Raw genomic sequence first — 26,453 nt, forward strand, 5'->3', positions numbered from 1 at the left:
TGGGTCTTTTTTTTTAATCCAATGTGCTGTCTTTTTTTTTTTTTTTTTTTTTTTTTAGAGAGAGAGAGAGAGAGAGAGAGAGAATTTTTAATATTTATTTTTTAGTTCTCGGCGGACACAACATCTTTGTTGGTATGTGGTGCTGAGGATCGAACCCGGGCCGCACGCATGCCAGGCGAGCGCGCTACCGCTTGAGCCACATCCCCAGCCCCAATGTGCTGTCTTTTGATTGGCAAATAGTGATAATTTAAGTTCTTCTTTTCTTATTTTTATGCCTTTAATTTCTTTCATCTGTCTAATTGCTCTGGCCAGTGTTTCGAGAACTATGTTGAACGGAAGTGGTGAGAGAGGGCATCCCTGTCTTGTTCAGATTTTAGAGGGAATGCCTTCAATTTTTCTCTGTTCAGAATGATGCTAGCCTGAGGCTTAGCATAGATAGCTTTTACAATATTGAGGTATGTTCCTGTTATCCCTAGTTTTTCTAGAGTTTTGAACATAAAGGGATGCTTTACTTTGTCCAATGCTTTTTCTGCATCTATGGAGATGATCATATGGTTCTTATCTTTTAAGTCTATTGATGTGGTGAATAACATTTATTGATTTCCCTATATTGAATCAGCCTTGCATCCCAGGGATGAATCCTACTTGATCATGATGCACGATCTTTTTGATATGTTTCTGTATCCGATTTGCCAGAATTTTATTGAGGATTTTTGCATCTAGGTTCATTAGAGATATTGGTCTGTAGTTTTCTTTCTTTGAAGTGTCTTTGTCTGGTTTAGGAATCAGGGTGATGTTGTCCTTGTAGAATGAATTTGGAAGTTCTCCTTCTTATTCTATTTCCTGAAATAGCTTGAAAATTATTGGTATAGTTATTTTTTAAAGGTTTTGTAAAACTCTGCTGTATACCCATCCAGTCCTGGCCTTTTTTTAGTTGGTAGTCTTTTGATGGCTTCTTCTATTTCCTCAATTGATATTGGTCTATTTAGGTTGTGTATATCCTCCTGACTCAATCTGGGCAGATCATATGACTTAAGAAATTTATCGATGCCTTCACTATCTTCTATTATATTGGAGTATAAGGATTCAAAATAATTTTTAATTATCTTCTGTATTTCTGAAGTGTCTGTTGTGATATTGCCTTTTTCATCCCGTATGCTAGTAATTTGAGTTCTCTCACTTCTTCTCTTCGTTAGCATGGCTAAGGGTCTATCGATCTTATTTATTTTTTTCAAAGAACCAACTTTTAGTTTTGTCAATTTTTTCAATTGTTTCTTTTGTTTCAATTTCATTGATATCAGCTCTGATTTTAATTATTTCTTGCCTTCTACTACTTTTGCTGTTGTTTTGCTCTTCTTTTTCTAGGGTTTTGAGATGAAGTATGAGATCATTTATTTGTTGTTTTTTTCTTTTTTTAAGAAATGAACTCCAAGCAATGAATTTTCCTCTTAGAACTGCTTTCATTGTGTCCCATAGATTCTGATATGTTGTGTCTGTGTTTTCATTTATCTCTAAGAATTTTTAAATTTCCTCCTTGATGTCTTCTATAACCCATTGATCATTCAGTAACCTATTGTTCATTCTCCAAGTGATGCATGATTTTTCCTTCCTTCTTTTATCGTTGATTTCCAGTTTCATTCCATTATGATCAGATAGGATGCGTGGTATTATCTCTACTCCTTTATAATTTCTAAGAGTTGCCCTGTGACATAATATATGATATATTTTTGAGAAGGATCCACTTGCTGCTGAGAAAAAAGTGTAACTGCTTGATGTTGGGTGGTATATTCTATATATGTCAATTAAGTCTAGGTTATTAATTGTATTATTGAGTTCTATATTTTCTTTATTCAACTTTTGTTTGGAAGATCTGTCCAGTGGTGAGAGAGGTGTGTTGAAGTTTCCCATAATTATTGTATGGTGGTCTATCAGACTCTTGAACTTGAGAAGAGTTTGTTTGATGAACATAGCTGCACCATTGTTTGGGGCATATATATTTATGATTGTTATGTCTTGTTGGTGTATGATTCCCTTGAGTGGTATGTAGTGTCCTTCTTTATCCCGTTTGATTGATTTTGGCTTGAAGTCTATTTTATTTGATATGAGTATGGACACTCCTGCTTGTTTCCGAGGTCCACATGAGTGATATGATTTTTCTCAACCTTTCACCTTTAGTATATGTATGTCTTTTCCTATCAAATGTGTCTCCTGTAGGCAGCATATTGTTGGATCTTTTTTTTTTTTTGATCCATTCTACTAGCCTGTGTCTCTTGATTGGTGAGTTTAAGCCATTAACATTTAGGGTTATTATTGAGATATGGATTGTACTTGCAGCCATATTTGTTTATTTATGTTACTTAACATGGTTTGTTTTTCCTGTTTGAGTGTTTTTTCCCTTTACTGTACTACCACCTCCCGCTGTTGGTTTTCATTGTTATTTTCCAATTCGTTTTCCTGTAATGTTTTGCCGAGGATGTTTTGAAGAGCTGGTTTTATAGCTGTAAATTCTTTTAACTTTTGTTTATCGTGGAAGGTTTTAATTTCATCTTCCATCCTGAAGCTTAATTTCGCTGGATACACAATTCTTGGTTGGAACCCATTTTCTTTCAGCGTTTGAAATATGTTGTTCCAGGATCTTCTAGCTTTCAGATTCTGTGTTGAAAGATCAGCTGTTATCCTGATTGGTTTACCCCTAAATGTAATCTGCTTCCTTTCTCTTGTAGCTTTTAAAATTCTCTCCTTATCCTGTATGTTGGGCATCTTCATTATAATGTGTCTAGGTGTGGATCTCTTATGATTTTGCACATTCGGTGTCCTGTAGGCTTCTAGGATTTGGGATTCTGTTTCATTTTTGAAGTCTGGGAAGTTTTCTCGTATTATTTCATTGAACAGATTGCTCATTCCTTTGGTTTGGACCTCTATACCTTCCTGTATCCCAATAACTCTTAGGTTTGGTCTCTTTATGTTATCCCATATTTCTTGGATGTTCTGCTCATGGTTTCTTAACAGTCTCACTGATCTATGTTCTTTTCAGGTTGAAATACTTTGTCTTCATTGTCTGATATTCTGTCTTCTAAGTGTTCTACTCTGCTGGTAGTACTCTCATTTGAGCTTTTAATTTGGTTTATTGCTTCCTGCATTTCTAGGATTTCTGTTTGTTTTTTTATAACCTCTATCTCCCTGTATAGTTGATCTTTTGCTTCTTGGATTTGTTTATGTAATTCATTGTCAAAGTGATCTTTCATTGTCTGATTTTGCTGTCTAATGTCTTCCTTGAGACTCCAGATCATCTGAAGCATGTATATCCTGAATTCTTTATCTGACATTCCATCTGCTGCAGATATTACCTCTTCCAACGTTGAGTTGACCTGCATTGATTGTGGTCCTTTCTTTCCATGTCTTTTAATACTGCTCGTGATTCTTTCTGCTTTGTCAAACTGTTGTGTTATTGAATTTTCTCCCTATATATTTATATTGCTCTTGTATAGTTGCAAAGTCTCCCTTTCCAGATTTCTCCTGCAAATCACTTCCAAAGGCTTCTTAACCACATGGGTAGGCACAGTCACAGCAATTACTCCTCTTCTTGGTACATGTTTTCTGATAGTCGACTTTTCATCACTGTTATATTAGCTCATCTCATCAAACAGTAAAGAAGTCCAGTCTAATTTATTGATCTTCAAAATGCATGGGAAGTTAGTAGACCTCTAGTTTTAATAGATGATGAGTCCTTGATCTGCCATTTGCTTCCTGGTAGCGGCACCACCCCTTCCTCTTTTGTTTTACTGTCTGGGCTTTGGGGAGCCAGCTCTTGGGAGGCAGCTGCCGGTGCCCCAGCCCTGAAGCTTGGTCCATGTGCACATATTTGAATCCAGCATTTCTAGCAATCTTTCTTCCAAATATATTATAAAACACATAAACTTATGTTTATAAGGATGTTTATTTTAGCTCTGTTTGTAATCACATAAAACTGCAAGTGAACATAGCAATGATGTATATTTAAGAGATTAATGAAATAAATAATGGTAAGTAGAATTCTCGTAGCCATTAAAAAGAAGGAATCTATAAAAGAGTCCAGGCTATAGTAAATAAAAAAAATAAAGTTGTAAGGCCATATATATAGTACGATACCATTTATGATAAAAGGAAGAAAAGAAGTATAAAAACATTTGTGTATACTTTGAAAAGTTCCAGAAGGATGCACAAGAAGTAGTTAATGGAGCATACATAAAATGTGTTGCAGGAGTATATCCTGGAGTGTGGCATGGGATAGACAAAGGATTTTCATTGTTTTTTTTTTTTTTTTAATTTGAAGGTTTACCTTGGATACACTCTTACTTTATGATTAAAAAATATAATTAAAAAGAAAAATACTGTGCCAAAAGTTTTGGGGTAATGAGATATTCACATGGTCTCATAAATTACTTATCAATTAGAAAAGAAAAAATATACTTAAAATGGAAATATTTGGCATCACCATCTCAAATGATGCTGGTGAAATTTAGCATCATCTTGTGGGGAAATCTGAGTAGTTAAGATTTCCCACAATTAAACAGTAATTTTGTGAATGAATCATAAATGAATTTATTTTATTTGAGAGTTGTTTATGCTCATGCACATTACCTATAAATGTCAATAGGTAACAGGTATTATTAGATATTTTCCACCTAACTTTCCAAAACTATAGTAAATTTTTATGTGTTTATTATTTTATGCCTTTGACTTTTCATTTTATATATTTATATATATTACAATTTTTACAGTTTATAAAATATTTAGTGTACCATATTCATACATGGCATTATTTTACAATTTTATATATTCCTGATGAATTCTACTCTCAGTGAATATCAATTAATAAATCTGAATTGCCTCAGATTTTTTTGAGGTTTTATTTCGTTTTCTTTTTTTTCTTCCACTTCATTTTCTGGTAGTTAGTGTTTCCTTATTGTGCCATTTATAATCAGATTCTCTCAGCTGCTTATTTAAAGGCATGCCATCACATCCAGAATAAAATCCAGACCCTGTAATATGACCTACAATATCCTATAGGATCAAATCTTTGTCCATCTTGTCTCCTTTAAGTTTTTCTCATGCCTTCTAGGCTCCAACCACAGTTGCCTTTCTTTGTCCTTACATTTTTATCTGCTTGGTGTGATCTTCCAATACTTTATAATCCTGCCTTTTCCTAATTCCACCCCTTTTCCACATATATTGTACTGTACCATGCTATCGTATTACACAATATAATCTTCAGAGCATTTATCACTATCTGAAGTTACCTAATTACTTCTTGCCTTCCACATTAAGTGTCTGTGTTTCCCACTAGAATATAACTGACTTGCTCACCTCTGGCACCTAAAAATTATATACATCATAACTGATACTCATGTTTGATTATTGATTTCATCATTAAATAATTTACCTTGAGAAAATCTTTAGTAAATTAAGAATAAATTTGTTCTGGATGTTCCATTGGCTTTCCTATGATTAAGATATTGATCTTCTTACATGTATTTTTTTAAAAATTATTTTATTGTTGGTTGTTCAAAACATTACATAGTTCTTAATATACCATATTTCACAGATTTGCATGTATTTTTGAATCATCAAAATAGATAATTCTCATTTGAGTTCTAGATTTATGAAGTCGACAGTTGACTACCAGCTAGTCATATGTTTATTAGACCAAAAGGCCTTTACATTTAGTTAGAAATTCCTTTTATTTCTTTAGTATTTTTAACCATTGAATCTGATGTCTAGACTGGAGAGTCACTATCTTTATTCACTGTCAGGTGATGGCTGATAACCTAGGTGGGTCAACATAGGTGAAAAATACCTGTGGCTGTCAGGTAGGTATTGCGCCTGGGGTTTCCAGTGTGGTTAGCATTATATGTGCCTATGTCTGATGTCTCCATGATCAAGAATGGGTGTTTCAGCTGGAAACCTTGGCAAAACTTCCAAATCCCGAGTTAGAAGTCATGGCCATTGGTCTCTTTACTCATTCTCAGGCTGTACTAAGGATGGTTGATGAGGAAGAGAGAAATTGAACTTAATTGCTACCTTTGAATTCCTGAATGAAATTAATAACATAAGAAATAGGGAATTTATATTTTTTTCAAAGTGAATTTATTTTTCTGATTATTAAAGTCATAAATATTCATTATGTATGTGCATGTATTTATATTTATTTATTAACAATATGTATTGAATGATATGTTCCAGGTGCTGTCTAACTGCAGTGAATAAAGAAAACCCCAAGCATTTCTGTCATTATAGAGCTTGTGTTTTAGTAGGGAAAACAAAGAAAACAAAGGATAGTATAATAGGAAAAATTGTAAATAGCATAGGGTAGTATTTTAAAATTACTTGAAATGTTCCCCTCAAAGACCAAAAATGTGAATGTTTTTCTGTATTTTTGTGTATATGCGTATCTCTTTATTATGTGTCATGAATAATTTTTACAAAAATGGTATATACAAAAACATATATAAAAGTTTTTTTTTTATACCTGACATTTTTATTGGGAGCATCTCTCTGTGACTTAGCTATTTCTCAAAAATATGATTTTCAGTGTTTGTACAATATTTTATCAAATAGAATACTGTTGTCTAACATTCTCATTTTGTCTACCTTCCCACATTGTTAGTCATTCAGGTTCTTTCACTATTACAAATAATGTTTGATGAATATCATTGTATCATGTTATTATCTCTGATGAATTTTTTTTGACTGAAATCCTAGGGGTATTCTCACTAATCAAAAGGTCTAGATAGTTTTAAAAGTCTTATTATTTATTGTTAAGCCTCTTTCTAAAAAGGGTATACCCATCACACTCTTCTCTAAACCTTTGAATGATTATCTCATGGTATATATATTGAGTGTATCTATATAGTTTGCCAAATTGATGGGCTTTAATTTGTATTGAAAATTATTAAGTAGGTGTATCTTTTTAAATACTTATTGGCTATTGCGTATAAGATTTCAGTAAGTGGAGTGATATGGGTGGAAAAGACATACTGATAAAAGAAATTATAGCCTATAAAAATATAATTTACATCTTCTTATCTATGTAAATATTTGCCATAACGTATCCACTTGTTATGAACATACTTTTATTACTTATTGTGGAATTCCTTTGCTATGTAGTTTATAAGGTAAGCTTTTAAAAATAAGAATTGGTTAAATAATGAAAATGTGAACATTTATTAGTGTACTTAACACCCAAGGAGAAATAAGGAGACTAACCTAGATACTTTGCTGTCACATGAACTTTCATTTGCCCTAGAAGATAAAGTAACCTGAAAAAAGTCCTAAGTCATTGTAACCTTAAAAATCTATTACTATCTTTATTTTTGTATGTTGATATTGTCATGTTCTGTTTATATTCCTGTGATTCCAAAGAGCTGGAAAAAGGAGACTTTTAAATAAATATGTAATTTCTTATATTACTCAAGTATAAACCAATACAACTTACCTATACTATGAATAAATTACAGTCAGATTTTCTGCCTGGCCAAGTGGAGATATTCTTCATCCCCAAGATAATTTGGGGAGTAGAAAGCATGGATGGAAAAGTTTGAATGATTTTCTTTAACTTGTTCTAAGCCAGAAGTGCTTTTTGCATTGGTATCTTGTGATATTCAGTAATATGTAAAGTAGAAATTTAATATCAAGTATAAAAATGCACATTAAATAATTATATTTTAATATATTCTATTTTGGATTATTCTGAATTCCTTCATTATTAATAAACCCCTCTAAGACTTCAAAAATACCACATGGCTTTACTGCTACTTATTATTAAAAGTAACTCTTAACTGAATAATATTATACTATCAATCAGAAAATAAGGTTTTTATCTTGTCTAGATGTCATTTATTTACTTTAGCAAATAAGCAAAGCATTACTTGTAAATTATACCTCATTTGTGGATGTTAAAATCACTTTCTCCATGTAACCAGTGTTAAAATTTCAAAGTTGGATTTCAGATGTTAATTCACAAATGAAATATTTAGAATTTAGAATACATTTTGTACTTGCACCAGACCATTTGCAACTGCACTGCTGTGTGTCTTAAGTATCTCTTATTCAGCTGGGGAAGAACTCTCTCTATTTACTTTGACCTCTATGTTAGGCAGAGCTCAGGCCTTACTTCTTATTATGTTACTATCATAGTCAGAACAACTCTTATCTACTTATTAATGTTAACTGTTTGGCAGATTTATATAACTCTAAAAATATCAAGGGAGATAAAAGGAAACTTTTTGTTGGAGAAGATGTATGACATGCTAGGTGTTTTATGTCATTGCATTTAATCTACAAAAAATGACTTTCTGGTTTAATAGGTGAAGTAACTGAAGCTTATTTGCTATGGTCAGAAAAATAGCAGAAGTGGGATTTGAACCAGCTCTGAAAATTCCAAGCCTCATATTCTTTCTACCAAATTATGCTACTTCCCTAAAAAATGATTGTGATCATGATGATCACATGGATGACTACAGTAACCAGTGACAATTATGGTAATATTTATAATGACAGCAGGTATTTTTAAAAAAGAAAATTAGATTGTTCTTTGTTTTCCCAAATAAATGACAACTATAATCAGTTGTCAATGCCATATATTATGTATTCACAGTTTATTTGGGTCAGATGTTATAATCATGGCAAAATATAATGTGATTTATATTTGCAAAAATAGGCCAATTAGCTTGCTTGATTGGGTCATAATTCTAATGAGGCTAAGTCTATAGGTTTCATACATGAGCAAACTAATATTGTACTGGGAGACATTCCTGCTGCAAACTATCCCTAACTTTATTGGTTTTTTTTTTAAAGGAAGAATTTTATTCAGTAAACAAATATTAATGGTGTCCATTGTTTGCACAATTCTGTTTTAGGCACCAGAAATACAGCCATGTATAGAACAAATAAAATCCCATGTACTTCTTTATAGTGAAAACATTCAGAGTCCTTCTTTCTTTTTGAAATGTGCAGTACAGCACTGTTATCTACAGTTGGCCTACTGTGCAATTATACACTAGAACTTGCTCCGAAATGTAACATAGTATTTCTTATTGACTTTTCCCCATCCCTTCTTCCCTGAAAGTCTTCCTAGACACTGGTAACCACCATTCTACTCTTGATTTCTAGGAGATTAACTTTTTTAGATTCCACATGAGTGAGATCATGAAATATTTGTCTTTCTGTGCTTAGCTTATTTGACTTAACATAATGTTCCAGAAAATGACAGGACAGTATTCCATTGTGTTGATTGTTTTTTGACAGTTTACCATGTGCCAGAAATTATTCAGTCTTTGACACAGTCTCTGTGATAAGCATTATAATGAGTCTACATTCAGAAACAAATGGAGGCTTAGGGAGATAAAATGACTAAGCTAAATCCTGGATAGCAAGTAAGTGGTGGAACAACTGCTGTAGTCTCTTGTGTTGCTGTAACAAAATACCTGAGACTGGCTAATATATAATGAACAAAAATGTATTGTCTCCTAGTTCTGTAGGCTGGGAAGTCCAAGTCAAGTGTCTGTCTGAGAAGGACTTCCTTGCTGTTATCCTATGGCTGAAGGGTAGAAGAGTAATAAGAGTATGGAGCAGGATGAGAGAGAGGAGGAAGAATGAGGAAGAAGGATAAGGGAGAGATGGAGTGGAAAAGGGAGAGGGAGAGGGAGAGGGAGAGGGAGAGAGAGAGAGAAGAGGAGAGTGAGGAGTCAGGCCAAACTCATCCAATTATCAGGAACTTATCAGAATAAGTAAACTTCTGCCAAGTAATGACATAAATCTATTCACGAGGGCAGAAACTTCATGCCCTAATTACCTCTTAAGGTCTACCTCTTAATACTGTTATGGTAGGGATTAGTTTCCAACACATGAACTTTGGGGAACATATTCAAATTATTGCTCTATCTAAATCTATTATGATATTTTAAAATAAAGAACTTAAAATGTATTTTTTAAACTTTTTCTTTGTCTTCCTCAGTACTTTTACATTGTAGTCTTTTTGAGGAAGTATGAATTTGTTTGGGATCATTTTTGTGAAATAATAGTTATATTAACAATAACTTACATTTTAACCAATTCAGCAGCTTTAAATTTTTTCTAGTACTACTTTGATTCAGAAGTTGCACAATACCTCTTGAGGATATTTTCATTTAGTAAAAATGAGGACACAGACGTCCAGATTAATTGTTTGCCTAAGGTCTTATGTCAAACCAGAAGCAAATCTAGAATAGGGGCTTGGATAGTTTTTGATTTTAGGTCATGTACTTACTTTTGTTTTGAAATTGTTCATGTCCATGTGTTGAGTTGTTAAAGCTATGATATGAGATGGCTGGGTAAAAGAATCTTGTTGCAATTTACATTTGAAAAAATTAGGTCTCTGGAAGTTTTGTGGCTTGAAGGACAAAAAATATCCTTAAAATTGGCCTAATTTCTATTTTAAGGAACCATCATAACTAGTCATTCCTCTTAAAAATGTATGTGCATTGCTCCTTTGTTTTCTTATACAATTTCAGAAATCTTTTACTACAATTACTGAGCAATCTATGTAGAAAAATTTCAAAATATCTAAACAAAGTCTCTTATGCTTGAACTTATTCTATTTTGTTCTCATAACAAGTGTAGGAATAGATAACTGTCATCCTTCATATAAAAATTCTTTCTAAACTTACATAACAACATCTTTTAACTGAATGGCTGCATTTTTATTCCATAAATGTTAATAGCCTGCTGTGAGCTAGTTTTATACTGGTATGCTTAAAACATGGGGTTCTCATCCTTTGAAGACTTCTGAATCCTACTAAGATGTGAGAGAATGGTGCAAGTTTCCTGTTGATCCTCCAATCTTAAATGCTGAACAAACAGAGGATGAAGGGAATGGGGCATTAGTGCAGGGAGGGTAAGATGCTTAGGCCTCTATCAGGAATAACAATTTTTTTCTCTCCAATTAAGTTGAGATTTATGTGTAACAATAATTTTGATAGAATACATAATGTTGTACTTTGTATTTGCTTTAGTCATTTACTTATTTTTAAATTTTATTTTCTTCTCTACAAATGCAAACTGTATTACAGTAGTAAAGTTTGGCAGTACTGATTAAAGCATTTAGCTTATTTTATAGACTATTTTAAGGAAGAATTAGGAAGCAAGTTGATACTAAAGTAGTAAATAGATGCTATTAGTTCTATAAATTTGAGTCTTTCAAACTTTGTTACCAAAGATCATCTACTTAAGGTTTTCTCTTAAATGTATTTCTGCCTACATTTAAAAATTTTAATTTTCACATGTTCTGGTCTCCAACCATGCAACCAAAGGGCAAATAGGGAAGAAAGTTAAAATTCTTTGGTGATCCTTTGCTTATCATTTTTCCTTCTTTTTCCCTCCTAAAAATTTACCATTCTTATGGATTTGTAATTCTCTCTTTATATTTTCATCTTTGGATCCAGTTGGACTATAAAACATCCATTCTCATTGTGATAAAAATTGTGTGTAAATTTAAGAAATAATTTATGTTATATTAATAAGAAAGAAAGTTTGGGAAGACTTATTGTTTTAACTTTAAAGATATTCTTAGTGAAGATGAGGCAAGTCCTATACTCATGGATCTTATTGCAAAAAATTACCTTATAGATGGTTTATTCCAACATCAAGTAGCAACTTTCTTAGTTTTATTTCAATCTTATGCATTCTCTTTCTGTGCCCCTCTGCTATCTCCCCCTCCTACTCAACATCATTTGATCATATCCATATCTTTGAATCACTGGCCTCTACCACTCACATTGTTCCTAACTCTGCTTTTGCAGTAAGCTTCTTCCTTCTCTTCTTCATGGGGAATTATCTTTGGAATGTTGCTCAGTTTGGGTCTTGATGTTTCCTCATGATTTATAATTATGCAGTTTTAGTACGACTACTAGAGAAGTGATAGGTTTATTTCAGGGCATCATATTAGAAGTCTAGTATGTGACCTCTACTGTGTAAATGTGCCTGTATGCATTTTACTCTAGAGAAGAGGTGCAAGCAATATGGATCAGGTTTTCAAGAGGACATTACATGGTATTATCTTTTCTCAAATTTGTGGTCACAATACCTCCATTTGAGTAGACGAAAGAATGCCTTTGTATATTTGGCTCCTGTTTCTGATCCCTCTACAAGGCTTATCCTGAAAATATTCAGTGAGTAGTAGACCACAGTCTACCTGAGGTACATAAAAGCAGAGCTACAGTGTTTGTTGTTGTTCTGTGTTGTCCAGCCTTTGTTTTCTCAGGCCCCACAGTTGGCTAACCACTGAATTTTGATTGGTAGTTCTAATTTTATCTCAGTGAACATGAGTTTTAAAACTTATGAAGTTTTAAAAAGTCCAATACAGTATTTAGTCTATTATATACAAAGATTGATTAAAAAAACCCTTCAGGTTTTTAAGAAATAATATTGCCCAGGTTATGATAACCTAATTAGTTTCTCTCTCTCTCTCTTTCTTTCTTTCTTTCTTTTTTTAATTCTGAGCTATGCTTTCTTGGAATAAATAAATTTTTGTGAAAGAAAGCTTAATTGAGACCTTACCTGAAACATGAATTTTGCTAGCTATATAAAAGACAAAACTTCTGGGATATTAAAAAAATCAAATACAAATTACTTTTTGTTTTGTCTTTTATATAGCTAGCAAAATGAGATTCTTAATTTTGTTTGTTTGTTCCTTACGAACTTCTAAGTCATCTCTATCCATGCATTTAAAAATTAATAAAGCTACAGAAGAGAATTAAAATATATAGAGTAATGGTAGATTTGAAGGATTCCATGAATTGTTCTTATTCTTAAAATGGGATGATTTTAGACTAATATGATTTATTAAAATCTGATTCTTTTATAATACCACAGACACCTGAAATAAACTAAGCCCTATTATACTGTGTAAAATCCAGTGGTTTATTAAAAGGAAGCAGCCTGCAAGCTTGATTAAACAGTGCTTATTTGCTCCTCTATTCTTGAAAAATCAATACTTTACTGGTCCAGAAATTTCCTTGGCTATGAAGAAGGAGGAGGAGGAGGAGGAGGAGGAGGGGGGGGGAGGAGGAGGAGGAGGGGGGGGAGGAGGAGGAGGGGGGGAGGAGGAGGAGGAGGAGGAGGAGGAGGAGGAAGAAGAAGTAGGGATATGTTTTCCCCCTTTCACAAGTTTAGCTCCTTTTATGGGCTGATTATAATTACTAAAGGGAAATTAAATTTTGAGTAAAGAGGTCACTTTAATTAAACAGATTTTTCTAGTAAAGCAATATGATATGTACATGATGGGAGAAATCATATGCAGTTCATTGTCACAAAAGTACCACATGTGAAGCAACTTATGTCAGGAAGTGACACTGGGGATCCCGTAGTATGATAGGCTTATCTGACCAGTTAAGGAGCTTGGACTACTGTGGAGGAGATCTGAGAGGTAAGGAGGATCTGAGCTTGGGGTGTAGTAGAAAGAGATGAGTTCAAGAGATATTAAGGAGGTTAAATCGTCAGAACATGTAGATGAATGTAAGAGGTAAGATAGGAATCAAGGGTCCTATCATGGGTGAATGGTTTTCCCATCTTAAATAGAAGAGAAGCAGATTTTTAAGGAGGGGGAAGGTTGTGCTCCGTGTTGAGCTGAAGAGCTTGTAGGGTCTGAATGGAGCCATCATGTGATAGAACCATATGGTCTGCAGTTTGGGTTCTGGAGATTGGGAAATTATTAGCATAGAAGTGATGTTTGGAACTGTGTAATTCAGATTAATGAGGAAGTACCTTGTAGAGTAAGAAGTACTGTGGGTTAAGGATATAGTTCTGAACATCACCTTCATTTAATGGACAGACAGAAAAAGAGAGACTTTTTCTAAGAGCATGTAATGTCATGAGGCCAAAGAAAAAGCCTTTTAAGGAAGGAGTGGTCATATAAATTTAGCACCATTAATCTTGTCTGTTGTTCAGTATGCAAAAGAAACATGATTGAAGGTTTCCTTTTTAAAGCTGATTTCCAAGGATTTTTTATGAAGAAGTTTTAATTCATATTTTGTTTTTATTCTATATTGTTCAGGACCTGCAAGTTCAAGGAGAATTTATATATATATACACACACACACATACATACACACACATACATATCTTCAGTAATTTATTGATATTATAGTTTTCCTGTGACTCACCATTTGGGAGTCTTTTATTTCTCACTTTTCTCTACTACGAATTTTCTTAAATTTATTAAAATACTTATAGTACTGGCTAAGTCAGTGTATTGTAGGCTACAGTAAAACCTCCATCCAGCTTCAGGTTCGACCTGAATTCTTTTGAGGATGACTCATTTATAAACATTATGGTCTTCAAGCCTTCTTACCTCGTTTATTTGATCTTCACAAGAAGCTTGCAGAACATTTAGGGCAGATTACTTTCTTTAGTTGCCTCTTCTAATTTAAGGAATCTGCTCCCTTGTTTAATTATCTTACAAGTTCATAGATAGCACTTAGTTTCTATTCCTTTGGGTACGTAATGTAAGATGTCAATGCCAAAAGGAACCCTAGAGAACATCTCTTTCAATGTCTTTTTTTACAAGTAAATAAACAGGCACAAATAGGTAAAATCGCTTGCCTAAGATCGCATGGACAGAAAAAACTAAGATTGGAACTTAGCATTCCTGATTCCCTGTCCCTATAACAAGAAATGCAAGTATAGTTTGCAGTACATGTAAAATTAGGTCAAGGCCCTCTACTATCTTTAATATTCTCATTTTGCTCTTATGTGTTTTGGAAATAGTGTGCAGTTCGTGCTGCCACAGAAGGCAGAATTCTCATTTTGGAAGGCTTGGAAAAGGCCGAGAGGAATGTTCTGCCTGTATTGAACAACTTACTGGAAAACAGGGAGATGCAGCTTGAAGATGGACGCTTCCTGATGTCTGCTGAGCATTATGACAAACTTCTGCAAGTAAGAGAAGAAAAATCCTCCTGCTTTGTCTTTGTTGTCAAACTGTGGGTAGTGTCAACTATGGGTGGCATGTCATATAAAACACAGTTCTCTTGGAATCAGGACAAGTGTTCATTCAGATGACCCTTATCTTTGGCAAATGAGTTTGCAGTTTTACAAGGCTGTACTTTTGCAGACCATGTCAGAGACCTCTGAGATTTCTACAGGTTCTTTTCTGTCAGTTTAATAACTATTTTCTCTCTTAACACATTTTTCTCCTTTTCCCCCCTTTTCTTTGCTCAACAATGTTTATTAAAATTCTAATGACTTTTAGACAGTACTCAATAACTTTTGACACCAGTGGTTTTGATTGAATTCATGCTTCGTGGCATCAGGGATACAAAGCTGAATAAAGTTCAGTTCTCAGCCTCCTGAACCTCAATCCCCAACAGGTATTGACCAAAATGAATATGATATTTAAAAGACACCCTGATGGTCCAAGCCAGGACATCTCATGCCTGGCTTCTAACTAGATTCCCTGTTCAATTCTTATTCCTTCATACAGCAGCTAATGATTGCTTTAAAACATGCATCAGATGCACCAGATTGGGTCACTCCTGTGCTTGACCTTACGGGCTTGCTCTTCTACTCAGGGTAAAATCTAAAATCTTTATAATGGAATTGAATGCTCTGTATGATCTGGGCCCTTACTATCTCCTGCCTCTTGTCCTTCTGTCCTCCACCTCTTTTACTTCACTCCAGCTACTAGTATTCTCTTTACATTAAATCTGCTAAATAGGCATTCTATTTTCAAGCCTTTGCACAGGTACTTACCTCTTCCTGAAATGTTTATTTCCCCAGGCATTTACTTGGCTTGCTCCTCTAACTTAATCAAGCGTTCAAATGTTACATTGTCAGTGGAGCCTGCCCTGACCCCCTTATTTAAAATTGTAATTTGCCCTCTGCTTCTATACATCCTAACCCTACTCTGTTTTATTTTTCCATGCTGTCTTCTAATATCCTATATAACTTGTTTACTATTATCTGTCTTCCTCTACTAGAATATAAGTTTTGCAAGTACAGGGATTTCTTTTTACTAATGTTGTTTCTCAAATTCCTTGAACAATGTAGTGGGTGTTCATTAACTATTTGTTGGATGGATAAATAAGTAAGTAAAATTAAATGCTGTGCAACAAGTACAGGATATGGGGCTCTTCAAAAGGCTTTGGATGTGTCATTTAATGTCATAAATGACAAGAAGATGCTTAGTCTTTATTCATTTAGCCCAGGCTGTACCAAATTGGAGCTGTATGTGCTAATAGCCTTCTGTGACTGATTGTTCTGCATCGACATTCTAGGACTCGGAGGCTTTCTCATACCTTTTCTGTGCAGATACATATATGCTAATCTTATTGGCCAATCACTCAAGAGCAAGACCCGTTTCTTTTATTTCTTGATCCTGCTCTCGGGGTGCAAATACAAGTCCAGAACACATGAGGCACTAAATAATAGATTTTTTTTTAATTAATCATACATTATTTATTTATTTATTTATTTTTTTAAAGAGAGAGTGAGAGAGGAGAGAGAGAGAGAGAGAGAGAGAGAGAGAGAATTTTTTTTTTTATTATTATTATTATTTTTTTTTATTGGTTGTTCACAACATTACAAAGCTCTTGACATAACATACTTCATACATTGGACTGAAGTGGGTTATGAACCCCCAATTTTACCCCAAATGCAGATTGCAGAGTCACATCAGTTACACTTCCACAATTTTACATAATGTCCTATTGGTCATTGTTGTATTCTGCTACCTTTCATATCCCCTACTATCCCCCCTCCCCTCCCCTCCCAACTTCTCTCTCTACCCCATCTACTGTAATTCATTTCTCTCCTTGTTTATTTTCCCATTCCCTCACAACCTCTTGTATGTAATTTTGTATAGCAATGAGGGTCTCCCTTCATTTCCATGCAATTTCCCTTTTCTCACCCTTTCCCTCCCATCTCATGTCTCTGTTTAATGTTAATCTTTTCTTCCTGCTCTTCCTCCCTGCTCTGTTCATAGTTGCTCTCATTATATCAAAGAAGACATTTGGTATTTGTTTTTTAGGGATTGGCTAGCTTCACTAAGCATAATCTGCTCTAGTGCCATCCATTTCCCTGCAAATTCTATGATTTTGTCATTTTTTATTGCTGCATAGTACTCCATTGTGTATAGATGCCACATTTTTTTTATCCATTCATCTACTGAGGGGCATCTGGATTGGTTCCACAGTCTAGCAATTGTGAATTGTGCTGCTATGAACATCGATGTGGCAGTATCCCTGTAGCATGCTCTTTTAAGGTCTTCAGGGAATAGTCCAAGAAGGGCAATAGCAGGGTCAAATGGTGGTTCCATTCCCATCTTTCCCAGGAATCTCCAAACTGCTTTCCAAATTGGCCGCACCAATTTGCAGTCCCACCACCAATGTACAAGTGTACCCTTTTCTCCACAACCTCTCCAGCACTTGTTGTTGTTTGACTTCATAGTGGCTGCCAATCTTACTGGAGTGAAATGGTATCTTAGGGTGGTTTTGATTTGCATTTCTCTGACTGCTAGAGATGGTGAGCATTTTTTCATGTACTTATTGATTGATTGTATATCCTCCTCTGAGAAGTGTCTGTTCAGGTCCTTGGCCCATTTGTTGATTGGGTTATTTGTTATCTTATTGTCTAATTTTTTGAGTTCTTTGTATACTCTGGATATTAGGGCTCTATCTGAAGTGTGAGGAGTAAAGATTTGTTCCCAGGATGTAGGCTCCCTGTTTACCTCTCTTATTGTTTCTCTTGCTGAGAAAAAACTTTTTAGTTTAATTAAGTCCCATTTGTTGATTCTTGTTGTTAACTCTTGTGCTATGGGTGTCCTATTAAGGAATTTGGAGCCTGACCCCACAATTTGTAGATCAGATCCAACTTTGTCTTCTATCAGACGCAGAGTCTCTGGTTTGATATCAAGTTCCTTGATCCATTTTGAGTTAACTTTTGTGCATGGCGAGAGAAAGGGGTTTAGTTTCATTTTGTTGCATATGGATTTCCAGTTTTCCCAACACCATTTGTTGAAGATGCTATCCTTCCTCCATTGCATGCTTTTAGCCCCTTTATCAAATATAAGATAGTTGTAACTTTGTGGATCAGTCTCTGTGTCCTCTATTCTAAACCATTGGTCTATCCGCCTGTTTTGGTACCAGTACCATGCTGTTTTTGTCACTATTGCTTTGTAATATAGTTTGAAATCTGGTATTGCTATACCGCCTGATTCACACTTCCTGTTTAGAATTGCTTTTGCTATTCTGGGTCTTTTATTTTTCCATATGAATTTCATGATTGCTTTGTCAATTTCTACAAGATATGCCGTTGGGATTTTGATTGGCATTGCATTAAACCTATAGAGAACTTTTGGTAATATCGCCATTTTGATGATGTTAGTTCTGCCTATCCATGAACAGGGTATGTTTTTCCATCTTCTAAGATCTTCATCAACTTCTCTCTTTAGGGTTCTGTAGTTTTCATTATATAAATCTTTCACCTCTTTTGTTAGGTTAATTCCCAAGTATTTTATTTTTTTTGAGGATATCGTGAATGGAGTGTTTTTCCTCATTTCCGTTTCCGAAGTTTTGTCGCTGATATACAGAAATGCCTTTGATTTATGCGTGTTGATTTTATATCCTGCTACTTTGCTGAATTCATTTATTAGTTCTAGTAGTTTCTTTGTAGACCCTTTTGGGTCTTCTAGGTATAGAATCATGTCATCTGCAAATAGTGATAATTTAAGTTCTTCTTTTCCAATTTTTATGCCTTTAATTTGTTTCGTCTGTCTAATTGCTCTGGCCAGTGTTTCGAGAACTATATTGAATAGAAGTGGAGATAGAGGGCATCCCTGTCTTGTTCCGGATTTTAGAGGGAATGCCTTCAAGTTTTGTCCATTCAGAATGATGCTAGCCTGAGGCTTAGCATAGATAGCTTTTACAATGTCAAGGTAGGTTCCTGTTATCCCTAATTTTTCTAATGTTTTGAACATAAAGGGATGCTGTACTTTGTCAAATGCTTTCTCTGCATCTATCGAGATGATCATATGGTTCTTATCTTTAAGTCTATTGATGTGGTGAATAACATTTATTGATTTCCGTATGTTGAACCATCCTTGCATCCCAGGGATGAATCCTACTTGGTCATGGTGCACAATTTTTTTGATGTGTTTTTGTATTCGATTCGCCAGAATTTTATTGAGGATTTTTGCATCTAGGTTCATTAGAGATATTGGTCTGTAGTTTTCTTTCTTTGAGGTGTCTTTGTCTGGTTTCGGAATCAGGGTGATGTTGGCCTCATAGAATGAATTTGGAAGAGCTCCCTCTTTTTCTATTTCCTGAAATAACTTGAAAAGTATTGGTTTTAATTCTTCTTTAAAGGTTTTGTAAAACTCCGCTGTATATCCATCCGGTCCTGGGCTTTTCTTGGTTGGTAGTCTTTTGATGGCTTCTTCAATTTCATCCATTGATATTGGTCTGTTCAAATTGTGTGTATCCTCCTGACTCAGTCTGGGCAAATCATATGACTTAAGAAATTTATCGATGTCTTCACTATCTTCTATTTTGTTGGAATATAGGTTTTCAAAATAATTTCTAATTGTCTTCTGTATTTCTGTAGGATCTGTTGTAATATTGCCTTTTTCATCCCGTATGTTAGTAATTTGAGTTCTCTCTCTTCTTCTCTTCGTTAGCATGGCTAAAGGTCTGTCGATCTTATTTATTTTTTCGAAGAACCAACTTTTAGTTTTGTTAATTTTTTCAATAGTTTCTTTTGTTTCAATTTCATTGATTTCCGCTCTAATTTTAATTATTTCTAGTCTTCTGCTACATTTGCTGTTGTTTTGCTCTTCCTTTTCTAGGGCTTTGAGATGAAGTGTGAGCTCATTTATTTGTTGGTTTTTTCTTTTTTTGAGGAATGACCACCAGGCGATGAATTTTCCTCTTAAAACTGCTTTCATTGTGTCCCATAGATTCCGATATGTTGTGTCTGTATTTTCATTTATCTCTAAGAATTTTTTAATTTCCTCCTTTATGTCTTCTGTAACCCATTGATCATTCAGTAACATATTGTTCATTTTCCATGTGATGTAGGATTTTTCCTTCCTTCTTTTATCATTGATTTCCAGTTTCATTCCATTATGATCAGATAAAATGCATGGTATTATCTCCACCCCTTTATATTTACTGAGGGTTGCCCTATGGCATAATATATGGTCTATTTTTGAGAAGGATCCATGTGCTGCTGAGAAAAAAGTATATCCATTTGATGATGGTTGATATATTCTATATATGTCAGTTAAGTCTAGGTTGTTGATTGTGATATTGAGTTCTATAGTTTCTTTATTCAATTTTTGTTTGGAGGATCTGTCCAACGGTGAAAGAGGAGTGTTGAAGTCACCCATAATTATTGTGTTGTGGTCTATTTGATTCTTGAACTTGAGGAGAGTTTGTTTTATGAATGTCGCAGCACCATTGTTTGGTGCATAAATATTGATAATTGTTATGTCTTGTTGGTGAATGGATCCTTTTAACAGTATATAATGACCTTCTTTATCCCTTTTGATTAACTTAGTCTTGAAGTCGAATTTATTCGATATGAGGATGGCCACTCCTGCTTGCTTACGAGAACTGTGTGCGTGGTATATTTTTTCCCATCCTTTCACCTTCAGCCTGTGTATGTCTTTTCCAATCAGATCTGTCTCTTGGAGGCAGCATATTGTTGGATTTGTCTTTTTAATCCATGATACCAGCCTATGTCGCTTTATTGGAGAGTTTAGGCCGTTAACATTCAGAGTTACTATTGATATATGGTTTGAACTTCCATCCATGTTTGAATGCTTATCCTTTTTTTTTTTTAAATATTTAGTTTGTTTCTCCGTGATTATCTTTCCCCTCACCCTCTGTCTTTACTGAGGCACTTCCCACTGATGGTTTTGGTTATTGTTTTTCATTTCTTCCTCGTGTAGTGTTTTGCTCAAAATGCTTTGCAATGCAGGTTTTCTGGCTGCAAATTCTTTTAACTTTTGTTTATCATGAAAGATCTTTATTTCGTTGTCATACCTGAAGCTTAATTTTGCTGGATACAGAATTCTTGGTTGGCATCCATTGTCTTTCAGTGTTTGAAATACATTGTTCCATGACCTTCTTGCTTTCAGTGTCTGTGATGAAAAGTCCGTTGTTAACCGTATTGGTTTACCCCTAAATGTAATCTGTCTCCTTTCTCTTGTAGCTTTTAATATTTTCTCTTTGTTCTGTATATTGGATATCTTCATAACAATGTGTCTTGGCGTTGGTCTACTGTGATTTTGTGTGCTCGGTGTCCTGTATGCATCTTCAATTTGTATATCTGTTTCCTTTTTTATTTCTGGAAAGTTTTCTGTAATTATTTCATTCAGCAGGTTTCTCATTCCCTTGGTGTGAATCTCTGTACCTTCCTCTATCCCGATGACTCGTAAGTTTGGTTTCTTCATGTTATCGCATAACTCTTGGATGATTTTCTCGTGATTTTTTACCAGCCTTTCTGAGTTGGCTAGACTCTTTTCAAGATGGTATATTTTGTCTTCATTATCTGACGTTCTGGTTTCTACTTGTTCCACTCTGTTAGTGATACTCTCAATTGAGTTTTTAATTTGGTTTATCGTTTCCTTCATTTCTAGAATTATTGTTTGATTATTTTTTATAATCTCTATCTCCTTATAAAGATGCTTAACTTCTTCTTTTAGCTGTTTATGTAACTCATTCTCAATGTGTTCTTTCGCTGCTTGAATTTGCTGTCTTGTATCCTCTTTGAGGTTCCATTCCATCTGTCTAAGGTGTTCCTTGAGGTCTTTATATGACCATTTTTCTGATGACTCTAGGTCCTCCTGAATATTTAGGCTGTCCTGCATTGCTTGTACTCCTCTTCTTCCTTGCTTCTTGAAGCTGCTCATGTTGCTTCTTGTTCTGGTTGACTGCTGGGTTACTGTTTATTCCTATAAATTTATTTGATGCTTCCCCACCAGCCGGGTCCGGGCATCAACTATTTATTGATAAGATTAATGTTGCATCTCCTGGTGCCCAGCAGCCAAGGCTGCCCTGGAGAGCTTCAGCCTCTGCATGGCAGGGCCACCCGGGATCCCGGGCACGAAGCAAAGCCTGGAGTCCAACTGCAGGAGTCCTTGTGTGAGTAACTGCAGATTTCGGACTTCTTCTCGCACCTTCAGCTGGAGCACCTGTTGCAAGATGTGCTGCCGGAGGTTCTCCTGGGCTATCCCCATACGCTCAAGCTTTTTGTCTGTGAGTCTCAGCAGAGCTCGCCCAGTTATGTCATGCTGTTTGAATGACTCACTGTAGATCTGATACTGATTTGGACAATGTTTCTTCAACCACTTGCAGACATCCTGCTGGGTCCATAGAGCCACTGGTTTTGACAGCTTCACAGTAGATGACTTAGGCGTCTCAGCTTCTCCCTGCAGTCGCTTGGGGGTTCCTTTTTGATCAGGCACCTTCTGGAAATTTTTGCTTTTAATGGATTGAGACTCCACACCTTCACCTTCAATTTGCAGTTTAATACCTTCGGCCCGGGAAGGGTGATCAATACCCCGTGGATTCAAACCACAGTGGAGAGCTGCCGCGGTCACGCAAAGCAAGCAGCCGGCTCCGAGAGAGAGAATTTTTAATATTTATTTTTTAGTTCTCGGCGGACACAACATCTTTGTTGGTATGTGGTGCTGAGATCGATCCCGGGCCGCACGCATGCCAGGCGAGCGCGCTACCGCTTGAGCCACATCCCCAGCCCCTAAATAATAGATGTTGATGCCAGAGGGTCTGATTGAACTGATGTTCCATGGCTGGTAGAACCAGGAGCATCTTTTTCTGATCCCTGATGCCCAAAGCTATTTCTCTATAATCAATCTTGCAACCCTTTTAGTAGTGGGTTTCTTTCCTGTCTGTGAGAGTTTTTTGATGGTGTTTTTCTCATGCAAGTATAGTAATTTCCATCTAGATCTATCTAAAGGTCATCTAATTCTCATACAATTAGAAAGGGATAATGGAGGTTTTAATCAATAAGAAGAGCTAAATTTTTATTCCTTCATTTTGCTATAGTTCACGTGCTGAAAGGAAGACTTTTTTTTTTTATTATTTGTCTGTAAAAGAAAGTGAAAACATGCAGGTCACTTTCTCTTTAGACACTTTTAAATTTCAAAATAATTGTTTTCTCCTAAAAATTATACTATTCAACCTTTTAGGACATGATGTGGAAAAGAATACTACTTAGAATGTGGAATTGTATGTTTTAAAAGCAAAAGCATCACTTCACAACAAAAAGTTTGATATATTCTTTAATCTTAGATTATAATTCTGCACAAAATTATTGAACCTTTTATTTTGGGTAAAAACTTGCAACATGGGAGTCAAAAGGGTTCAGTTATGTAGGGAATGCTTATAATTAAAAGAGAAAGATCTTTTTTTCCCCTCAAAGAAGATATTAGTATAAATACATAATTTTTATTTGTAAATGTTAATTCTGTACTCACATGAGATCTGTCTCATGAGAATATCACAGAATATAGGCAATATCTCTTCATGAAACTTTTACATCTTAAGGCAATTTCTATGGTAAACAGATTCCAACACCATAATTTAAGTCCCACTTATTTCTAACTAGACTCAATATACTGAGTTTTAATGTCTCAAAAATTGTATTTTTTCACAGAGGTAATGGTTGTAGAATTTTGTTATTATAGAAATAATCAGTCTGTATAAACTTTATATGTATTCTAATTATCACTTTTAGGTAAATGAAAAACAGATATATTTGATTCTCTGGAGGTTGTCTTGTTGGTTTCTCAGACAGGGCTGGATCCAGGCTCTTGTTTTCTAATGTATGTAACATAGTGTTACTCATATGTAACATAGTATTACTCGGTTAATTTATGAATTGGGATCTTTTTATTATCATTGAAATAATCATTTTTTTATTTTTAAAAAATTAATTCATGCAATCTATCCACAGACTTTTGGATTCTTATGTTCTACAAGCAATAATAAGTCCTCTTATGAGGTTGGATTAGCATGAGGCAGTCTTGCATAGAAGTAGCTGCACAGTCATGTAGCATTGAGGCCCTGCGTTCCAGCCCCAGCATTGCAAAAACAAAACAAAACAAAATCCAAGTGAAAAGTCACTAAAAACTGGCTCACAACAACCTGTGTATTTTATAAATGGTTGTTTTTTTTTTTTTTTTTTTGGATGTGGGTGGGGAAGGAGAGCAAAATAAATAAGTTATTTACTTTAAAAAAAAGAAGTAGCTACACAAATGTATAAAGATAGAAGCTTGTAAAAGATTTAATGAAGGGGTATAAAAGTGGTTCTAAAGGGGGAAAGGATCAGAAAAGGACCTGTTTTTATGAAGCTGTGGTGTGTACTAAGATTTGAATGATACTTGTTTTTATGCTGTACAAAGTGAAAAAGGTGTTTCACTGAAAATGGAGCAGTGTTGCTGAAGCTCCATTTTTGGAAAATAACAGTAGTATGATGGGTTGAAACAGAGTTATAGAAGGTTGGATTGCTGAGACTGGGAGAATGAGAGACAAATCTTGCCAGGAAAGGCAATGAGAAGTTTTTACACTGTCAATGTGGGCATTGCCCTCTGAGGATCTGCTGAAAGCGCTGGACCTTTCCCTCAAAATGTACATATGCACATTTATATAAACTTTATATACCATGGATACAATTGTTTAAGGCTGTGAGGAGCCATTAAGGAAGAGAAGGAAGGAAGGAAGGAAATGATTTGTAACATGTGCCTGCTACATACATACATTCTCACACTTAGTTTTCACAGCAGTCATAATAATGTAGATGATATTATTTCTGTTTTATAGATGAGGACTGAGGTTCCAACGGTAAATAATATAACCTTGATAATTTAAGTAGAACATGCATGTATCAGGTAGTTGAGCCAGGGTTTGTGACTTCAAAACTATGCAGTTTATGTTCTTTCAGTGCTTCCAGTGACATGGGTAAGTTATATAACTCCTTTGAACTTAAGGTTTTTCATTCAGATCATAAGGAGATTGTCTGGATTCTGGTGCAAGTTAAATGAGAAAAAATCATGGAAAATGCCTACCCTGTAAATTTTCAAACATGTTAGTTGTTATTAGCAGTATGTTTTTCTAGAAATATTTCTGTAAACATAATATCTATTTAGGCTCTGTGGGTTATCTCCACTCTGGATGGTTTGTCTGTCCTCTTGATCATCATGTCTTTTCCTTATTTTCCTGACTCTCTTCCTCTGTATTATTGAGTGGGGCTTGGAGATCTGACTCAGCTTTTCTTGATTCCTTCTTGTGTGAGGGACTTTTGTTTCCAAGACTGGTATTCATGTTGCAAGCTTTCCCTGGATCTGGATTTTACTTTGCTTCCTTCCTTGACTGTGTGATTTTGAAAGTGTTTTCAAATTCAGTTCTCTTAACAGGCAAGGCTTAGGTGTCTTGGCCTGGCAGCTCTTGCAGTTGTAATCTGTTTCATCTGTGCTGTAATTTTGATCTCTCCCTTTCTTAGGATCATACTAAAGCAGAGTTGGATGCTTGGAAGATTGTCCGAGTTAGTGAAAATTTCCGAGTGATTGCCTTGGGCTTGCCAGTGCCCAGATATTCTGGGAATCCATTAGATCCCCCTCTTCGTTCTCGATTTCAAGCCAGAGATATTTATTTTCTACCCTTCAAGGTAATTATGACCAAGATTGATTAAGTCTTTAAAATAGATTTTTGTCCACAACAAGAAATTCAATTCCTCTTCAGTAGTTAATGGACAGGAAAAAAGATATGGGATAAGGAAAAATCTCTGGGAAGTAGGATGAAAAATTTTTGTGGCATTATTTGTTTGAAAGATTTTAAAAAGATTTTTATAAAATGAAATGTAACAAGAAATTATTTTTTCCTATGAATTTCTTGGTGTCTGCCTAATTAAAAGGCTTGTTTGTATCTATAAACTTTTCCATTTAATCTGTTCTAGTTTTTATTAATTTGATATATTTCTATGTCATTTTAGGATCAACTTAATGTATTATATTCAGTTGGAGCCAATGTTTCAGTAGAGAAGTAAGTGTACTTTTATAAATACTGGTCACTTAACATTGAATTTGTTTTGCCTATTCATTGATTGATATATTCATTCCATGACTATTCTTTTAAGAATTTTTTTAGTATTGCAAGGTTTGGTATATGCTGGTGATAAAATCAATAAAATAGATCATTGATGGTAAGAAGCGGAATTAAGATCTAGTAGAACTGAAAGAGATACAAGTAGCTTAGTTTAACCCAGTGTAGTTACATGCCACAATTTCAAAATACTGGGACTATTTGTGATTGAGACTTTGTGAAGGCTTCACAAAAACATTGATGTTTGAAGTGAGTCCTAAAGAATGTGTAGACTTTTGCCAGATAGAGAATGGAATGAAGGAATTACAAAGGACTTTTCTA

The 26,453-nt window shown here is 34.8% G+C and overlaps 2 protein-coding genes across 2 annotated transcripts in view; one reads left to right on the forward strand and one right to left on the reverse strand.

Moving 5' to 3' along the window:
- The window catches only part of VWA8 (von Willebrand factor A domain containing 8), a 425,268-nt gene that overhangs the window by 61,942 nt on the left and 336,873 nt on the right, over positions 1–26,453 (forward strand). Inside the window, exons 5-7 of the mRNA XM_081281141.1 lie at positions 14,782–14,949; positions 25,534–25,698; positions 26,023–26,072. Coding sequence (XP_081137267.1) covers positions 14,782–14,949; positions 25,534–25,698; positions 26,023–26,072 — 383 coding nt within the window. The remainder of the gene's footprint in view (positions 1–14,781; positions 14,950–25,533; positions 25,699–26,022; positions 26,073–26,453) is intronic.
- LOC308652052 (sterile alpha motif domain-containing protein 12-like) lies at positions 16,201–25,355 on the reverse strand (the record flags this gene model as incomplete). The annotated part of the gene is made up of 3 exons (XM_081299747.1): positions 16,201–16,312; positions 22,083–22,629; positions 25,256–25,355. The coding sequence occupies 3 exons, from the start codon at positions 25,353–25,355 to the stop codon at positions 16,201–16,203; spliced, it is 759 nt and encodes a 252-aa protein (XP_081155873.1).

The sequence above is a fragment of the Spermophilus citellus genome, assembly GCF_964194105.1.
Source record: "Spermophilus citellus genome assembly, chromosome: 1".
Lineage (NCBI taxonomy): Eukaryota > Metazoa > Chordata > Mammalia > Rodentia > Sciuridae > Spermophilus > Spermophilus citellus.